Source organism: Gasterosteus aculeatus, chromosome 12, assembly GCF_964276395.1.
Source record: "Gasterosteus aculeatus chromosome 12, fGasAcu3.hap1.1, whole genome shotgun sequence".
NCBI lineage: Eukaryota > Metazoa > Chordata > Actinopteri > Perciformes > Gasterosteidae > Gasterosteus > Gasterosteus aculeatus.
Window position 1 is genome coordinate 3,419,445 of NC_135700.1, and position 18,100 is coordinate 3,437,544.

Consider the following 18,100-nt stretch of genomic DNA (forward strand, 5'->3'; position numbering starts at 1 on the left):
TGAATGCAGGTCCCCTTTAGAGTGTAAGACCTTTCAGCCAAAGAGGTCTTTAAAAGGCGTCCAAATAAGGCAACGGAATAAGTCCCACTGTGAGACGACAAGATAGGGAGGAAAACAAGGCTCTGACGGGCTGAATTTACAGGTTAATTGCTATTTATTACAATTTATTATTGTAATAAATAGCAATTATTACTTTGTTTTTAAAGCCTTTATGTAACTTCTCTTTGTGGTTTTAAGTTGACTTTTCGGTCGGAAGCAGAGGAGACAGCTACACTGACCCCTCCCCAATGCCTAAAGATCCTAAAGCCCCTTCTGGGAAATTTGGGATTTGTCATACATGAATATACGTAACTGGCTTGACTCTGTCCACCTGAAACTGTCCAAATTTCCAAATAACAGTTCTTTAAACAGACCCCGTCTGAACTACTTTATTTGAATGTATGCCGAAAGTGACACTATGTGTGCAAAACTACGGCTAAGTATGATGGGTCAAACTAGACCTAGTACTACAGCCTGTTTGGGTATTTATTTTTATTTTTATCATGAGGGGTTTGCGGGTTTCCAAATGCTTTTACCAATTTCACCACATTCCCAGATCGCCTTTGCATGTGTTTTTTTTGATGACAGCATGGGTAGCATCACATTACCGACTCTGCTGGGGCCGTGGCTGACGAGTAGGGTGGCGCAGAGAGAATAGAACAGCCTTCCTGGTTGAAAACTAAAAACTCACACACAAAAAAACAATGTGCAAACTTTTCTCGTATAAATAGACTACAGTCGCCGTATTGTGGAGCACCGTGTGGAGACAGGAGGAGGTGTGTGTCAGTAAGACAGTAATGGATCTATTAGCACGTGGACTGAGAGTGGTCAGTGGGAAGAGAACTTGGTTAAATGGAGGGCGGTGTCTGTGGTCCAAAGTTCAGCGTCCCCCCGTAAGGTCAAGGGGTCAGACCCAGTCCTGCATCGAGCGCTTGCAGTGCACCAGCAGCCGCGGCGCCCCTTTGCTCTGCAGCGTGTTGATGATGGCGTAGATCAGTCCCAGGATGCACAGCACCAGGACGAGCGGGATGGTCACTATCAGGATGTTCATGGTCCGCTCCTCGCTGTCGTCCACCTTCAGCACAACGTCCACCTCGTTTGTGTCCACCTCGCGGCCCTCGCGGTGGTCTTCGTCTTTGCCGTCTTCCGACCCTTTGCCCGCGTCCTTGTCCGTCGCGCCGCCGTCCGTCCCGTCGGCGCCTTTGCCCTTGTCGCCATCGCGGCCGCCCGTGTCCGGGTTGCGGGGCGGGCGGTTCACGTCCGGATACTTGCGTCCCGCGTCGGCGTCCGTGTCTCTGTCCGGGTCCGCGCTGCAGCCCATGAAGTCCCTCAGGATGGACTTGGGGTAGCCTGGTTCGCTCTTCATGCGGTGGTTGTCAAACTTCCAGTACTTGGAGCCCTTATAGAAGAAGGTGTGTGCTGGAGGAGGCAGAGACAACAAGAAGATTGATACCCCTCTCACTGTACTGTCAATGGAGCCTGGGCCAGCTGGCTAGCTTAGCTTAGCTTAGCTCAACGTAGAGAACGTTTGTTAGCAGTTAACTGTTTCCACCTGTTCCCAGTTTTCCTGCTAAGCTACATTTATGTGCTGTCCGTAACAAAAGGGCTTAGAGAGCGGATCGCTTTTACTCCTTCCGCGTTGACCACAACCTGATTCTTTGTTTCAGGCGAGCGTCCGTCCCCCCAGCCCCTCCTTCCTTGCCCTTTTTCAAACACACACACGCACACACACAGAAACCACTCTTCCTGTCTCAGCTCACCGCCGTCATCACTGAGGAAGGCTCCCTTGGGAGATGAGGGCACTGACGATCCCCACACGTTGATTGGTTTCGGGTAGCCTCGGTCAGCGTGGCGCGACTGCTCGTTGAAGCGCCAGTACCTGCAGAGAACGATGTTTCCCTTTTAACAACTCTCTCACTTATACTATGCGGTTAATGTCCATGTTGTAATGTTAGTCATGTCAGTCTTTAAATCGAAAGACAGAACAAAAGTGTATCAAATGTACAGTTAAAAACACAGAAAAACAGCTAAAATGTAAGCTACAAATGGAGCTAAATAGAGGTCTGGCATGAAGTAGTTTGATTGGAACCAGTAGTGTCTCGCAGTACGAATGTGGGCACACTATTTCTGAACTATGAAATAATCACTTAAAATAAAAGGAGAGACCTCCTGTGTGACTTGAACGTCATCTTTTAGTCTATAGTTGGATATTTTGCTCTGGACCACAGACGCTAGCGGTGCTAACTAAAGAGTCGGGGCCATGTAGTTGAATATGTGCAATGCATTTTGTATTTCTGGAATAATAGCTGATCAAACAGATGATGAAGCAATTAGAGCGCTTTCACGCGATGCCGGCGGCTTGCAGGCTGCGTTACCGGTCTCCTTGGAAGAAGTAGGTGAAGCCCGAGGGCTCCCACCAGATGGCTGCGTCTATCCGGTCGTAGGGAATATCCCGACCGAAATCGACCAGCTCCATTGGATAGCCCTGTTCCAGGTTGGCCTCCCGGAAGAGCCAGAATCTGTTTCCTGTGGGGGAGGAGAGGGGAATGAGGCAAGGTGTGGAGATTGGTGCATTTCCCCCCCCCCCCAATCATAATAACCCTGGACTCTGGAAAATATTAGCACACATTATCACACTGTGTATGGCTCCAGCTGGCACGCAATATGTGTATTAATTGAAACTGAATGAGGAATAACAAAGAGAACAATAAAAATAATCAGAAAAGCCAGAGCAGCATTTGCACACTTGTAAATGATGTGAATGCAATAATGACGTGCTGGCGTGCAGTCAGAAGAGCAGAATGGCAGAAAGGAGCAGACTGTGGACATTTGGCTGAGCTTGTAATTATCCATTAGGAGCGGCTCGTCTCATGTCAGGCGAGATGGAATCTTTTATTGTGTTTTTACTGTGTCAGACAGGGGGACTCCGCTCCTCCAGGCACCATTACATCTCTGCTCTTGGCTTCAGTCCGCCTTATACACCCTCCACCCCCCCACCCCCCCGCGGGCCCTTTGCTTCTTGTTTGAAATGAAAAGCCCTACGCTCAGCATCTGGAGAGAACAAGACGCTGACGCAATGCTTCCCCGCGGGCTCCCGCACGCAACCATGTACAATCCCATGACTTCTTCCATGACCTGGCCGCGCCTCCGCGACCTGAAGAGATCTCAATGCCGTGGAACTGCTGTTTGGGTTCTATTGCAGCTCCTTTTGGATCAGCCCCAGGTGTGGAGACACTATTTACTTCACAGTAACTATGCTCATGTTATTGTGTCTGAGTCATGAACATTCAACGTAAAAAACGTGCATTTAGGTTCATTTTATTACAGAGGATCATTTTGTTTTATGGTATTTATTTTTGTGTTTACACTTTCGCTCCAAACGCATCGGTCTATGTCAAGAACACATCGAACACACAGAAAAGCTCCCATTGAGAAAAGGCCTGCTGTCTTCACGGTGACAGAAAGCGACTGATCTGATTGGCCATTAAAAGGTCTCCGTTTGTCTCCTTCTCCTGTGCACTCAGCTCTGCAAGACCTTCCTTCCTCTTCCACTTCCCTTCTTCCTTTGCTAATGGCCTGCAGCCAAGTGTCACACTGAAAGGCTTGCCAATGACATCATCCCCCACCTCCTCCTCCTCATTCTCATTATCAACAGCTGCTCTTAAGCCCGTCGCCCCCAGATTGGAGCCGCGCTAAAGACCCGGTTCCTTCTTTTGCGCCGGACAAACTCGATCCACCGTTGTAAAAGACGAGCTTCCCTCAGTGACTCACGCAGCAAATAATGAGCTGTGCTGAAAGAGATTTATGCTCTGCATGTAGAATAGATTACGTTAGCTCTTAAAGAGGAGGCGGGCGGGGCGGCGCGGGGGGTGGGGGAGGGGGGGCTCCACAAGTTCCACAATCTGTTTTGAACGCGTTACGACATGCCGTCAAATTTGAATGTATTTGGGTTGTGAAGAAGAAAGCAAACGTTGGATGCTTCTTCGTCCAACGGTGTTGTTGTTGGCATTGTTTCTACCCGAGCACGATCAGTGCTGCTACACGGTGTGTGTGTGTGTGTGTGTGTTCGCTGGAAGACGGCTCAACGGCTGGTGTTCTGTCCTGCTCTGACAATGACAAGCTATTGATACCAGAAGAAGATTATTTAGGACAGACTGAGGCCTGTTTTGGCCGTGACAATAAGCAGAGATGTAGACTGGCTCCTGAGAGCCAGTGGAGGAGAGATTAAGATGAGTGTGGATGTGAGTAAGGCGCATTACGAGGGAATTCATTCATTCACACAAATTCTGGTGCTTATACAAAGATGTATAAGAATCTCCGTCCTGTTGGCAGCTTACCTTTAAAGAAGACGAACCTGCCGTCGTGTCTCTCGTAGGCGGCGTCTATGTCCCCGGGCAGACCCCTCCAGAAGTGGCCGATGGGCATGGGGTAGTTATCCAGAACCCTGTTCCTACGCACCCGCCAGAACCAGCGGCCCTGAGGGGGAAGAAAGGTCATCGTCGGTTCAACACAGCTTAAACGGCTCGTTGGTTTCTCTCTGTCGTTCTTAACCACCGAGCCAAAGTAAACAAAATTCCCAAACAGGTCCGTGCATGTCTGATCTCTCCGGGGTTGGATGTCCTCATGCCAAGCAAACGTGAAATAAATAAACAGCAGGTCTCGGGCAGGCTGATCATAGTGTGGCTTTAATGGATTCTCTCTGCTCATCTGTGACGGATACCAGAAAACTTCCTGTTGTCCGTGGCGACAAACAAGGAACATCGCTGGTGGTGCATTAGAAGCCACACAGATATCCACTCTATATGCTGTGCACCCGCGCGCCGGCAGCCGTCAACCTCATTCATAAGTGGTGAGTCAGTAGCGCCGCTCTAATGTAACGGGGAAACGCTCCGTGCTGCTTCTTTCTGGCAAGCGCGGACACTTTTGTCCTTCGGGCAGGACACCGTGGCAGAGAGGCGGAGGCGGCCGAGGAACACGGACAGTGTACATGAAGAGCGCAGTCGGTGATAGAGAGAAACAAAGGATTAATAGCAGTCAATGACTACAGGCAATGATGTCACCTGTCAATCTTTCTGACACACTCTCTGACCACGGGAGTATCAATATGTGAAGGACAAGGCGAGGCTGCAGAACTAAATGCAATTTCTAACACTAATGCAAACCGAAGCACCTGCATCACCGTTTCATCAGTGCAAAGAAGTTTTATATGTCACGCTTCGCACGTCAGACGGCTTACTGGGAACCAGTTCAAGGTGTGGCAGATAGCTTGATACACTTGGATTATCTTCAGCTGTTTGAATCCCCACCGCTGTTCTTCCAAGTGTCTGATATCGTGGCAGCAAGTCATCTTTCTATTCTTGGATGTTCCGTGTCCAGCTCTGTCCGATATCTGCACGCCAACAGCGGGCTTCTCCTGTGACCCTGAAACACGTCCTCACTTCTCTTTGTAGAGCTGTTCTGTGTAGAGCATCAACGGATGAATCCGGGGCTCAAAATGTTTGACACAATTGATCACAATTAAAGAAAATGTTGATTCGTTACAGAAGATTTCTAAACTTTGGACTGATATGTGACACTTGTGTATCGCTGGAGAGGTGTTGGTGGTCCGCTCCGAGTCATTACCTCTGACGGGTAGAAACACTGAGCAGATGTCGAACAGCGTGTGACCACAGGGCTGAGTTGCATAATATCACAAGACTGAGAGCCGACAGCGAGATGACTTGTATTGGCAAACCATACGTCCTGAGGGTAAAACACCAGCTAATGGCTCTGCCTCGGCCCTTTTGAATGCTTTGTTTGGGTCTAGGGGCTCTTTAATGCAAACACCTGACCACACTCCACCCTCTTAACAGGGTTCCGCCTCATAAAGACACTGGCCCTGTTTGTTTACAATCCTCAAGCCTGATTGAAAACAGGCCCCTCGTTGGCTGCGCACACGTTTTTGTTTCAGGCCGGTTCTACAGAAAAGGAGCATTAAATTATGGACACAGTTGAGCCGCCAGGAAAGCTCCTCTGCTGGATGCCCACTGGCTGCCCAAGCAAGGACATGCAGGAAGCCTCAGTGGAGGTCAACGGATCTCTTCCAAAGCAGTTTGCTCATAACTTAGAAGCTGGCGTGTCTGTGGCCCAAAGCATTTACCTTGAAAACGAACATCTCCCCTCGCAGCATGGCGACCGTGTCAAAGTTCCCTTCACAGATGTTGGGTCCGTAGTGATCGGGCCTTTCGGTGGCCCTGGGGCGGTCAGGGTTCCGAGGTGGTGTCTGAGGGGGCCTGGGCTCCGGTCGACGGGGCGTCACAGTGGGCAGGGCCTGAGTGGGGCCGCCGCCGAGTTGGCCTGTATGGACACACGGAGTGGAAAGTGATGATTGACGAAGGACTGTAATCCGTTTACTCATCCGGCGCTCAGCAAAAATACGTCATACTTTAAACAGGAATTGAAAAGAAGAAAAGAAGAAAGCAGTATTGTCTATGACAGTGGTGCTTTTGCTTTCCACTCTTTCTGTGAGGAAGGGGGTCACAGAACACCCACCATAGATCTGCTGTATGCCCCGCAGATCATCCTCGGGCAGCTGGAAGTTCTCCGTCTCCATCCATTGGTAAAAGGGAGCCATGATGGCCAGCGGGTTGTTGGAGTGCTCCAGACCCAGCGCGTGGCCCAGCTCGTGGACGGCCACCAGGAAGAGGTCATTGCCTGTGTGGACGCGGCGAAGACACAAGTCAGGGGGGGGGAACGATATGTAAAATATGCACTTCATTCTTTCCCCTCAATAACTAGAAAAGAAGAGCTGGAGCTGATTGAGGGAAACGCAGACAGAATACATGTGACCCTGTGCATTTACACGCGTGTGTCCTACTAAATCCCTGCAGAATGCCTGCTCACTGTTTATCATGCCAATACAAATCGCCACAGATCGGACACCGACGATTGGCGTACATCAACATACATTGATTCATAGCACACCCTGCTAACCAATCAAAAGACGCCGTTGTCCACTGCAACCACTACACATTGACAGGTCGGCCACACAGACGTGCGAACCAGAGTGGAGAGTTCATCTCTGAAGTGACTTTTGGTTACTTCCCCTCATGCAACACGTCTTTGTTGCTCTGAACTTGCAATTTACTTTGGCTGGCGTGACGGATGCATGTCTTGTGCATCTCCTCATTTGCAAAAGTCTCACACACACACACACACACACACACACACACGGACAAGGAGACACACAGTGCACATCACGCCCGCCAGCTGTAATTTCAGAGTCACATGAATGTCCTCGCGGCGTCCTAAGCCGAGAGGGGAGGAAACCGCAGAGGGCGAGACGGAGTGCTAGAGGTGGCCCAGGATGAACAGAGAGAGGAGATAAAGAGGCCTTTGTGAAGGTAACCGTGACGACCGCTCAGTTGGACGGAGAAAAACACCAGCAGACTTCAAAGGTCCTGGCGGAGTTGGGAGTTGAGCCAACGCCACTATCGCTATTTCTGACTCCCCACGCACACGCACACACATTTTGTCATTCAAGTCCCATTTTAACTTCAGACATTGTTTGCTTGTTACCGCGTCTCACACCTCGCTCGCCAGCGGGCCGAGGGACACTCTAAGGAGCGCCACGGCAACCAAAGAGCACTCTGCAAGTTGGCTGTGCTTTTTGCCAGCGACTTACTCACGGTAGTCTCATCTGACAGCAACAATAAAAGCCTTTGACCTCTGTGTCTGAGCGAGGAGTGTCTTAGGGCGACGAAAAGTGTAGAAGAGCTGTTTTGTGAGAACATTCGTGCTAAAAAGAAGGCTGAGTAATCGCACTTTGCATCACAGGGTTCACACCAACGGATTTCTTCTTTGCTGCAGAATGAAAAGGGAGAGAGAAACAACCAAGACTGCAAAGAATGGACGAATGCGTTAAGATATTGATCCCTAATCTAAGATTATCTAGGATCTAGGATCTGATTCTGTCAGACGTCTGTTTCTCAGTCAAGGAGATCTTTATAAGGGCAGGCTGAGGCCTGAACACGGACCCTCCGCATACAACCTGCTCCACTTTAGTACAGTGGTCCCGTGTCAGTACTGCAGACTATTTTCAAGTAGCCAACTAACAGTGTGAAAGGTCTTTCCTATTTGACAAATTGTATTTTGAGTGATAACTGCCCAAACAAATCTACTGAATGAGGCTTGATTCAGACCTGCACCAGTATAAGCAGCATTCATTCATTCAACATTTCATTTCACTACCGGAGGTTAGGTGAGGTGAGAGGTTAGACTAGTTACATGTGTGTGCGGTTCAAGCCGGTGAGCACCAACTTGGTTCTACTTTGCTTTTGTGAGTATGTGAGTGACGCGGTGAAACAAAGGGACCCGGCCTAAAGCACACAGTCCCACTTACTGTGGCATTCCTCTGTCCCTGTGATCTGTCCGGCTACACATCCCACACACAGCTGATCACAGAGATACACACACACGCACACACGCACACACGCACACAGAGTGCCTCTGTTTGCTGTGTGTGTGTGTGGAGATAACAGGGCAAGAAAGCCCATTGTTGCAAAAACAAAGAACCTCAGCAGGGTTAATGGGTGCACTGCGAGAGGAGCCCCCCCCCCTCCCCCCGAAGACATTCTCTTAATCCTCACTGCTGCATGTGATTAGCTTCGTGCTAGACATCAGTGTTAGGGGCTCTAAATGGTTCAAATAAAGAAAGGGACGAGGTGGGTTTGGGCAACGATTTCAACAGACTGACGTCTTCAAAAGCCTGAAAGTTGGATGCTGCTCGTACGGAGGGATCACACAGTTAATGGCTTGCTGTACGCTAGCTTGTGAAGGGGTCGGCTTTGAAGCCGCGCACAGGTAAATGCGAGATGATGATGTGGCCGGCTGAGCCGTGCCAACTCGAGCAAAGCGATGGGAACGGCTGTTTGCAATCTGCTCCCCAGATCTATTAGAACTGACAGAGGGCCGCAAACTGCTCATGGGCCGGTGTGGCCGAGGGCCTGGACAATCCCTAAAGCCGGCGACCTGCGCATCAGAAATATACTATCTACTTATTTTCCCTAGTAGCATTTGGCCGTGACTAAAGAAAAGCACGTTCGGCGAGCGCTCACCTTGTATGTTCTCGTTCCCTATGGTCCACGGTTCATCCGAGTCAAAGTGAGTGTCCCCGCCCATCCCCGGTCCGGGGAAGTAGGCGTGTGCCAAAAAGCCTCCCTCCCCGTCAAAAGGAGAGCTGTCTCCATGGAAACCCGACGCAAAGAAGATCATAATGTCGGGCTCTTTGCGGCGGCCGTATTTGATCTCCTGGTAGGGGATCTCGTCGAAGGTCAACGGGGTCACGCTCTGCCAGACTTTAAACGCCCGACGGATGGCTTCGTACGAGTTGTACTCCCCGATCTTGGGAGTGTAGTTCTGGATGCTGCGTGAACAAATGAGGGAAGAGAGGAAACATTTTGTGGATTCATGGACTACAAAGAAAATGGTAAACAGAAAAGCGTTACATTTAAATCCCCAACTAGAGAACCTTTGTACTGTAAACGTTACCACGAGTAACACTGGTTACCTGTAAGTGAGGTGGCTCTTGTTCCACTTGTGTCCCGTGAGGGCAAAGCGCTTCCTCCGCACGTTGGTTTTGATCTGGCCTCCGAATTTGTCTGGTACACCGCAGCGGGGTCTCCTCATGGCACTGGAGGGGGTCATAGGAAGTCAGCAGCAGGAAGCAGAGGAGACAAAGGGGAACGAGAGGGGAAAACCTCCACTGCCTTTGTGATGTTCAATTTCGCAGCAAAGCTCACTGATCCGGTTCCTCTAAAGGAACTGTCCGGTCCAGCTTGCAATAATAAAATACTTGAGTATAAAACAAGGTCAACTGCAGTATAGGGTGCGTGGTGCACGATTTGTGGGTGTGTTTTAATCTGTGCTAACCTGATGGTTTCTGGGTCCATGAGTCCAGTGACCTCCAGGCTGTAGAAGCGCTGCATGTCGCTGATGGCGTTGGACAGGATCTGAGCCGATCGCATGGTGGACATCTGTCTGCTGGCCTGGGGCAGGTAACCGTACATCCGCAGCCATGACTGGAGACAGGAAGAGCAGGATGGAGGAATCTGCTACAGATACTCTGCACTACATTTCTTTACACTTGAGGGAACTCAAGCAGAAAGGATGGAAAGTGGCTATAACTCTTGTATGAGCATATGAGAACAATAGACTGGAGCAGCAGAGACGGAGCATCGCTGACCTTTCATCAGGTTAGCTTTGGTACTCAGACAGACATCCGTCTCACTGCGAGGCCTGTACGCTCTCACTGTGGAGTGTGTGTGTGGGTGGAGGGGGGCGGGGGTAATGACAGACTTTAGGGAGAAAATGTGAAATCTAACCCAATCACAGATGACGCAAGGCCCAACCCACCTGTTATGTGGAAACCTAATACACACACACACACACACACACACACACACACACACACACACACACACACACACACAGGCCAAGCGCTTGCACATTGGCTAGTCTGAGACACTAGATAGGCGGACACATGGGCATGCTCCCCACGGGTGGTGGGGTCGGGGGGGGGGTGGAAACAGAGCGGATGTCTGGGTGTGCACGTGGGCTCGTGCACGTCTGCGCGTGCACTTCTCAGGTTTACGCCCGTCTGTCACAACGCGGCCCAGCGTGATAAGCCGTGTTTGCTCATCCACTCCCTGAGTCCTCATAGGTCGTGCCTCTAGTACACCTGTTATACTCCATTATGAATACACAGAATGTGTTTCTCTGAATAGAGGATTCTGCTGTTTGTTCATAAGTATCAGAGAGGAAGCCGTGAAAACGGTAGTTTAATGTAGTGTTTATATCTACGGTATCTAACTGGCATATCTATTCACGCAGCGAGGCAGAAGTACATACTTCAAAGAATGTGAAGCTGTGTAACTGTGTGTATCATATGATATGAATCAGCTCTCCTGCAGTTAGCATCCTACTGCCTTCCTGCCCACCACCTAGTGCCCCCTCCCCACCCCCCACCAGGGTTTATTATGTCCCCAGCAGCCAATGAAAACCGATAAGAGAATGTCTCCCTGCACCGTCTGCCCGGTTCTGTGATACCGAACCCTCCTCCGCCATCAGAGCTCAGTAACGCAGCATCAATCACTCTGTCGCCTGACGCCATCTCCTCCATCATCGCGATTGCTGGGATCAATTACAGCAGAAGATGACTACAGTCCACCATTAAATAAACGGCCTCTGCTGAGTGAGGACCTCTGAAGGTTATGGTTCTATATCAAAAGTTCAGCAGCAAAAAGTTGTTGGGCGCGTTCATTTGAAAACAGGGCTGACTGGAAGGAGGCCGGCCTCTTGACCTGAGAACCTGGTGTCTTCATGGCGTCTCTCCTGCGGCGCTGCCGAGCTGCCGGTGGCACACAGAGTGGTTATCTTCCTAAAGATACATGCTGAGCTCTCTGGGTCTGCTGATGACATTTTCAGTTATTGATGCATGTATATGAATATACACTCTGTAATACACGTGTTATGTCATCCTGTACCGGGCTTATCTCATACACACAAATACTTATTTCTTCCCTTTAACTGCTGCTGGTCAATGCATATTGGGTCACAGTACAACACTAAAGCTTTTTAGTTCTGTCTGTTTTCTCTAGTTACAATTGTGTTGTATCTGAATAGAGATTTCAGTATCTTTCCATTGAGGTGCACTTTCACCTTTTATTGTATCTGTACGCCGCCTGTTTCTTCTTCCTAATTTAGAGTCATCTCACATTATGTTCTTAACACCTCTATTATTTCCTTCCGCAGACATGCAGCTTAAAATAAGGAACTTCCACACATCTGTGTGTCCCTGCCGTGTCCGTCTCTGTGCCTGTGAGTGGGTGTGTGGGAGCAGGAAGAGCTGGACCCGACCCTGACCCACCTCGGCCTTTACGATAAGGAACCTTCAGCAAATACACACACTGTCCAATGCAAACATGCGCTTCCTAACACTCCCTCCCGCAACACACACGCACACATCTGAAAATAACTTGTTTTCATTTGCGAGACAATCGTTGAGACCCCTCGACAGCATCAGCGTCATGTTTGATCTGACTCCAGGTCCGTTGATGTCGGTCTGTGGGAAGACACAGGAGTCCCATCTTGTCTCTGCTCACCAGCACCGGGTGACACCAGGTTGCAGCCGGGTGACACGCTGCGGAGTGGAGGACGCGCCCCCCCCCCCTCTCAGTCAGCAAAGCAGGCTGACCGCCCCTCGTCAGCCGGGTTGAATACAAAACAAGTCTCAGACAACAGCAGGAACGGGGGGGGGGGGGGGCTCCTCTGTTAAATCTTTCACAGAGTCCTTGAGTGTACCTGCCAAAAGCCAACCCAGCAATATACAAGGAGTAGTAAAAGCTGCCAGCAGAGTGTGTGTGTGTGTGTGTGTGTGTGTGTGTGTGTGTGTGTGTGTGTGTGTGTGTGTGTGTGTGTCCGCCACAATGTCAGCCAAGATACTAACAGAGGTTTTATACCGAGGCTTGGTCTGCTGCCACCCCCCCCCCCCCCGCCCCCCCCCCTCAAAGTGCGACCAGAGAGGATGAATAAGTGAAAGGAGCAGGGAGGAAGACAAAAGACCAAAAGACGGGGACAAACAGGAGGGAGAGAAACAAATGTGTCCAGTTCGAAGGCTTGGTGGAGGAGCTGCAATGCGAAGAGACAGAGATGACGTGCTGCACCAACACACAGTTCGGGTCCTCGACTCGTCCTTTTCAGTCTCTTCGGACACAAGGCTCCATTGTATTTGCCGGGATGCCTCGGAGTCCCGGGGCACCAGCATGCCTGTGCACAGCCTGGGTGTGTGTGTCCCAGTTAGAGAACAGCTGTCACATTCAGCCATCACATGCCACACAGCTGAGACCGACCGCCGCCGCCCCCCATCAGCTTCCTCCCGCCATCTTTACCTGACATTATGTCTGTTTCCTTTCTTTGATCAAACTCTCTCTCTCTTCTTATCCAGACAGAGTGGGGGGAGAGGTCCCGGCAGAAACCCTTAACGCATCATAGAACTTCACCAGTGGGCACCGGTGGGCACAAATCAGCCACTAAGACCATGTAGTGACTTTATAAAAGCCGGGTGTCCCCGATCATAAAGACCAGAGGGTCTACAGGAACACTTCCTGTCGCTGCCACACATTCAAAGGCTTTGAACCTGTCGGATGGAAAGCCAGAGGTGACAGGTGCCTAATTTCCCACAAGGCAACCCAACAACAAGAGGTCTGGAGTGTTACATCGACTGCGAATATAAACAGCTGTGTTCCGTGTACATTAAGGGTTTTAAGGGAGAAGCGTGTGACGCCCTCTTCATGTTGTCCGTGCTTTGTGACTATGTTGGTTATTACCTACAGCTACCCAGTAAAATAAATGCCCGGAGTAGGGGTCCTGTAATTGGCTTGATTGTCATGCAAGAGTAGTCTTTCTTCTCTAAGGAGTGATCAACTTTCCCTCAGCTAAAAAAAGAAACTGGTGGACTGTCAGTCTATTAACTGTGAAAAACACAATATTTTAAAAAAGCATCAGCATTTGTATGCATTTCGATGGCATTTCTAGCGAGAAGTATACGTTATATTTTCATAATCTTCTATCAGAGAATGTAGACCTTCCGTTTATTAGTTTCTAGTGACGTAGTTGCAAGGCGATGTAAAGGAATGGGCCAAATAAAACGTAGTATTGTCACGTAGTTATTACACGTTTTGCTGTGAGACGGGGTTGGTCCAGGATGCTACAGGATGTAACGAGCGCTCCAAATGGTAAATAGGCCAAGTGGGTAATGCTACTAATTTCAGCCCACACACACACACACACACACACACACACACACACACACATACATATTTAGCAACAAGTACTTTAGGAATTACTCATAAGTTACTGCATTGTGTAAATCTCTTGTCTCAGTAAGACACATTAGCAAAGACCTACACACACACACAAAGACACACGCACCCACAACCCCGATAGACCCCCCCACCTACCCGCCGCCCCCCGGTCACCAGAAAGCTCAAAAGCAAGCTCAGCTCTATTGACCGGGTGGTCTCTGTCCGTCTGTCTGTCTGTCTGTCTGTATCGGTCTGTTTGTCTGTCTGTCTGTCTGTGTATCTCTATCTGCCTGTCTGTCTCTATGTGTCTGCCTGTCCGTCTTTCTATCCGTCTGTGCTGAAGCTCCACCTCAAATCACCTCGCAGGCACAAAGTCAGCTCTCATCTCTCTCAAAAACAAACAAGTGTGCCGGATGGCTGCTGGGCTGTTCCAACTTGCTACTTTGGCCTCTGATGGCACACCTAAAACTGTGTCCCGGCGTCCCTAATAGTCAATAGATCAAAGGAAAATACATTTTACATCATTTTGAACAGGCCGCACTGTGTGTGTTCTCCCATTGACCAAGAAAATCAAGGACAAATCTTTATTCCAGCACACTCATATAAAAATGGAGGATTGATGTGATGGGGTGTACAGAAGAAAAAAGATTATTTTCATTATAATAGTGTCTTTATAACCCGGATGTTGTGCACTAGCTGGTCTTACGTCCATTCAGAACATCCACTCCTAAGTGTCCTGAGCGGTTACACAGGTAACGTTGGACGCGAGCGCTCCCGCGGGGTATTTACCTCTGAGCTGAAGGGGGCGTCGTCCTCCGCTCCGCGCGTCACGAGCGCACACAGCCACAGCGCGAGGAAAGTCCGTTTCCACAGCAACCAGACGCAGCTGCTCCGCGAGGCGGGAGCCATGGTCCGCGCGCGCGGAGGGAATCCGTCGCGGGTCGACCGGGGTCCGCAAGAAGTCCTCGACGAGTTTCACTCGCGGTGTAGGTAGTTTGGTGCCGTAGAAGCCCTGATGATACTAGAAAATCCCGTAAAGTGCTCCGTGCTGAGAGCGCCGCGATAAGTCTTCATCAGTTTCCTGGGGAAAAGCTCCATGCCAGTTCCATCGCCAGAGCCGGTTCACTCATGTGCGAGTCTAATGTAGCGAGTCGCCCACTAGCTAGTGGGTCATTTACCAACAACACCAAACTAAGAGACGCAGCCTGTTCATGTGCAGTCGAAGATGCTAAACGTCAGCCTAAGAACTATGACAAAATGATGAGCCCAAAGTTAAAGCTTCGCGCAGTGTCGTTGCTGCGGGCGCACACACCTCTCTGGTAAAAAATAGATATGTATACAAACGTTGTATATTTCACGTGTTTTCCGTTTCCCCGCGGGAAGCCGATACTTAGCTCTAGTTGCCACCAGTCATGTCCCGGTGCAGTGGCTCCGTGTGAGTGCGTTGCCTCCCCACCGAAGCAGGGCGAACTGCGGCTCAGCTGCTCGCGGTGTTTCAGCACCCTTTATCGTCGTCAAGTGTGTGGGCATGGCAACGATGGCTTCCTGTCAGGACTTCCACAATAAGAGGCCAAGCAGCCGGACTCCTTTCTGGGTGAAAGGAAACTAAATACAGATTTTTTTTTCTACTATGAATGTGAGATTTTACCTTCCCAAAATATGATCATATCACATTTATATCGCATTAATATTACAGTGTAGAACTTTGCAAGGTCTAAGAGAGGTTGGGGGGGGGGCAGATCTATTAGCTAAATTAATAGTTAAAAGTAGTAGTTAATAAGTTTCTTCGCAGGTGTAATTAAGTTTTGCTCTTGTTCTGAAGGCAAATCAATTCCTGCGCTGTGTCGTTTTCCGGGGTCGGACTTGATTGAGTGACCAACTACAATGTGCTATCAACCGGGCGGATGGAGGCGGAAGCAGGCAGGAAGCAGAGAAAGAGCCCGAGGCGGACGTCAGCCAACATGACCCCTCTCACCCCCCCTTACGCGGAGACACACACACACACACACACACACACACACACACACACACACACACACACACACACACACTCCTAATATCACAGGAAGTAGGCTACTGATAATGATATGAGCTTTAAAACCACAGCAAGGGGCAGTAAGTTTCCTTCACTTTATATTGACATAATTCAGTGCCCTTTACGTTTTTTGCATCCATGTTGCTTTGAAATTCTAATAGAGAATGGGAGCCATACTTTGGTAATAATGACTGATAATATGTTGGTAAGAAGAGCCCGTCATCGCTGCAGGGGGGCTAACAGGACAGCAGAGAGCGATCCCAGTTCTTTGTTCTTTGAGCCCTCTCCCCGAGACTGTGGAGAGACGTGATCCCTATCAAGGGATCCGATCTGGGGCTAAAAGGAAGTAACTCTTTTGCAAATGGGCAAGTTAATGGCTTCTCAAATCACATAATTGTGTCCACGCTTAATCTTATTCACCAGGAGTCAAAAGGGCAAGAGAGAGGGGGTAACACGCGGTGGCAGCTGGTCGATAAGGGCAATGGAGCCCAAAAAGAGAAAAAGAAGAGATAACATTAAATTATAAATAATATGGAATGTACCCAGTTATATTTGTAAAATATGATGTAAATATGCTTTTCCTGCCCGACACTGCCTGTCATTTATATATACTGTATATACTCGGAAAGTATTCACAGGGCTTCACTTTTTCACATTTAGGTTAAAGCCTCCAAAATGGATTAACTTACTTTTTTTCCTCCAAATTTGACACACAATACCTGATATATATAGAAGTGTTATTTCCACCTTTTTTCATGTCTGAATAATAATAAATATTTAACTGCAAAGTAGAAATGCGTTTTTGATAACTTAATTGTTTTGCATTAAATCATGATGTTTGCCTTTACTGATTCGATTGTCAGACTGAGAACATACTTCACCAGCCGTCACTACTAATACACGAAGGGTCGACACAATCCTAAAACATTGGGAAACCAGGAGATATGTTTGGAAGTCATTCTTTTAGGATAGTAAACTGTTTGTGCACTGACTGTTGTTTGAGGCAGGGGGTCTATACACAGTCTCCCTAACACACACAGAGGTCTCCACTAAGCCCCCTTAAACTATTCTCAGTATTCCAGATTAGGTTCATGTGGTGTATCATAGTGTTTCTCAGCAAGTGTTTTAAAAGTTTGCATACAAATAAAAACATGACAATTTTAAAGCAATGGAGGCAACAAAGCAGTGGAACAGCATCGACTGACACATATATGGTGTGTTTTAATCACCAGTGAGTCACGGAGATCAGCACCTGCTTGCGTGTGAATCATACAGCTTCATTGGTCTGTATCCAGGTGAGCAGAGTGTGATGCGTTTGTAGCAGGTGGGATTGAACCACTCGGCACTTTCCCAGACCACACTGATCTCAAGTGTCTTGGCATCACCCAAGCAAACATGTGGAAATCCCCATTCTGATTGCCGGCGATTGTACCAGTATTTCATTGTTTTCCTTGGTGGGTAAACACGTATATTCATCTCCCAATACTCGTAACATTATATCCTAAAACGACAGCAACCAGTAGCATTTCAGTAAGTATCAGTATTGTATCTATTGCATTATGTAATAATGTTAGATTTATGCTATGTTCAGTAGGCAATATTTTCCTAAACTACTTTAAATGGATTCAGTAATGCAGCATAATAAACATGCATTTATTCACGCTACACACGTTATATCTGACAGTCAAACTTGTTTCTTGCCATAATGTCTCCTCCACATCTCACTTTATGTTCTCCTCATGTCCTCTCTTGTCCCCCTGTCAATGTCAACTGTTCATTTTGGGATTCCTCTGGTGAGCTTCTGCTTTATGTTTTATGCTCCATTGAACGTCACATAAGACAGATACTAAATGGGAGTTGGAACATGACGAACCGATTCAGGTTTTCATCTGATATGCAAACGTTTTGTTACCAGAAAATATTTTTTCCATGTACAGCCCACATGTTTTTTGATTCATAACACACACAAATGAGAGCATATTAGGCAACTTTCCATGCCGGTGTAACTTGTTTCTTTACGTGCTACCCCCCTCTGCTGGTGGGAGTACTGACATGCAGCCATAAACCAAGTGGAGTCAGTGCATATTAGTTCTTCTCAGTTGCTTTGGTACATTTCTCAAATCATCCTCGACATTTGCAAAACTTAGTCGTGTTGTCATCATAACAGTGTACTGTTCTAAAATAT

General features: G+C 48.6%; 1 protein-coding gene across 1 annotated transcript; it reads right to left on the bottom strand.

Annotated features, from left to right (window-relative positions):
• Positions 1–516: 516 nt before the first annotated feature.
• On the bottom strand, positions 517–15,440 carry mmp15b (matrix metallopeptidase 15b). Its single transcript, XM_040161235.2, has 10 exons — positions 14,670–15,440; positions 9,949–10,097; positions 9,587–9,709; positions 9,135–9,442; positions 6,571–6,732; positions 6,179–6,375; positions 4,377–4,515; positions 2,415–2,565; positions 1,800–1,918; positions 517–1,458 (listed from the first exon to the last, which is right to left on the bottom strand). The coding sequence occupies exons 1-10, from the start codon at positions 14,787–14,789 to the stop codon at positions 947–949; spliced, it is 1,980 nt and encodes a 659-aa protein (XP_040017169.2). The 5' UTR covers positions 14,790–15,440; the 3' UTR covers positions 517–946.
• Between the last annotated feature and the right edge of the window lie 2,660 nt (positions 15,441–18,100).